Below are 2034 nucleotides of genomic sequence, written 5' to 3'. Positions count from 1 at the left end.
ACCGTAGATTGCGAAGAAAAACGTGATTCCAGGTGAGAGTCGATTTGAATGAGATATGGCCGCGCGATAAAGGGATTGTATTGCTTTTTTTCTCTCTCTGTCTTTCTCTTTCTTCCTTTATCTAACAGATATAAATTGGATGAGGCGATTCGTGTCCAATTGCGCGAAAACGCAGAGATAAGGAAACGCGAGAGCCTGCAAATGGACGAAGCAACGTTAGTCCCGGTCTGATTTTAACACTGCAGCTCACATCTATTCCCGATAAAGAGAATCGAAATTTTCCTATCTCTCATTTCTCTCCCTTACATTGCTTTTTAAAAGCTACTCGCATATATAAGACTTGCCTTCTGATTTCTATTTTTTTATGTAGCACTTTTTATATTGTATTATTTTTTTTCACACTTTTTTCCAAAAAGCTTTCCGGAATTCAATAAAACATATTTTGATTTGTTCTTTTTGCAAACTAAATTAACATGCCGTAACACGTCAAAATATTTTTCAAGCGTTGACAGCAATCTTTCTTCGTTATAGATTTTATGCTATATGCAAACTGTAGCAGATCTGTCATATTTCTCTTTTTGATGGATTTTTTGGTCAATTTAAAATCGACTTTTCTTCCAAATCAATCGAAGAGAGAAAGACGCATGTTAGATCCGCGACACTCTGTATAATGCAAAACGCGAGAGACGCTTTACATAGCAAAGTTTCGCAAATGTTTCCCAGGTCACAAACGAGGACCGACAATACAAACGTCGACGGCAAACGTCGCGAGACGCGCGATTACTCTCTTTGGACGAGTTTACAGATGGGCAAGATTTGGTCGCAAGTGCACGACGCCTGCAAGAACGTCGTAAAACTCGCCGCGACGAGCGTCGGCCGTGTAGTGAGAGACGCATCTAAATCGAGACACTCGCAGAGAAATCTCGTCGAAGTGACTGACGCGAATCTCGACGAAAGTTCCTCGTGCGCCGTCAAAATATGCGAAGAAATACGTGATAAAAATGTAACGCGCTCGAAAAACGGAAGAGAATCAGAGATGCGCCGAGAATGCGAGATCGGAGACGCGAACGAATATCACGACGATGCGGGAGCATCGATGCGACAAAATCCACGAGCCGTTACATCTTCTCGCCACGAAATGCGACAGCAAGTGCATCGAAATGTCAAAAAAGAGAAGAATGAAAAATCTTGTATATTTTACAGAGGTATGATTAATAGTGATCAATTCGCACATGTCTACCTGTTGCACTGAGCCATCGAAATTCATAGCTTATATCTAACAGTCAATCTTCCGCTTTTTTCCTTACAAAATATATGTAATATTTTTTTAAGAACGTTGTTGCTTTTTTCATAGAGATGACGCAACAACAGAGCACTTGTTTTTTCCAAACACACCGTTTTTCAATTTTGTCAGGTTATTGATTTTCTTTTCATCTTTTCATACCTCCGGCCGAATATACGGGCTATAAATATTGCGCGATAACAAAAACGTGGTTTTTTTTTTACTCCGGATAAATGTTAGACAGCAACAAAAGGTAACAAAATTCTTAATTTTACAAATAATTTTAAGCATTTGCAAAATTATGTTGTGCTTGTAATAAATAAATTAATTTTATTATGTATAATTTTTTAATCTTTTTGAGGGAAATTTCCAAATTTACACATTGAAGAGAGAGAGAGATAGAGAATATTATTTATATTCAAATTTTACATTAGCCATTGCACATGAAAATTTGCATTTAGATACGAATGTAATATTCAATATAAAATATTTCCTCATTTCCTATATATATATATATATATATATATATATACAAATTCCTCGTCTTTAATACTGAAATAATAATAATTGCTCACGTAGATTGCGGACGTGATAGATATCGGGACGTCGTAAAATTCCTACCACGAAATGAGACGTACGATCACAATGAGAATGTATATCCTCAATCTCGCTCGAATGGATCCTTCACGTATCTCGAGAACTCTGCGTATCTAAGTTTTCGCAACAGGGGTGGTAGCGATAACTACCAGGGT

At 37.3% G+C, this 2034-nt stretch overlaps 1 protein-coding gene across 1 annotated transcript; it reads left to right on the top strand.

Moving 5' to 3' along the window:
• The first annotated feature begins 201 nt into the window (after positions 1-201).
• Positions 202-1252, top strand: LOC140676376 (uncharacterized). Its single transcript, XM_072911414.1, has 2 exons — positions 202-215; positions 724-1252. Exons 1-2 carry the CDS (start codon positions 202-204, stop codon positions 1250-1252), a joined length of 543 nt encoding a protein of 180 aa, XP_072767515.1.
• The last annotated feature ends 782 nt before the right edge of the window (positions 1253-2034 follow it).

Source organism: Anoplolepis gracilipes, chromosome 1, assembly GCF_047496725.1.
Source record: "Anoplolepis gracilipes chromosome 1, ASM4749672v1, whole genome shotgun sequence".
Classification (NCBI taxonomy): Eukaryota; Metazoa; Arthropoda; class Insecta; order Hymenoptera; family Formicidae; genus Anoplolepis; species Anoplolepis gracilipes.
This window is presented reverse-complemented; position numbering and strand designations above follow the sequence as displayed.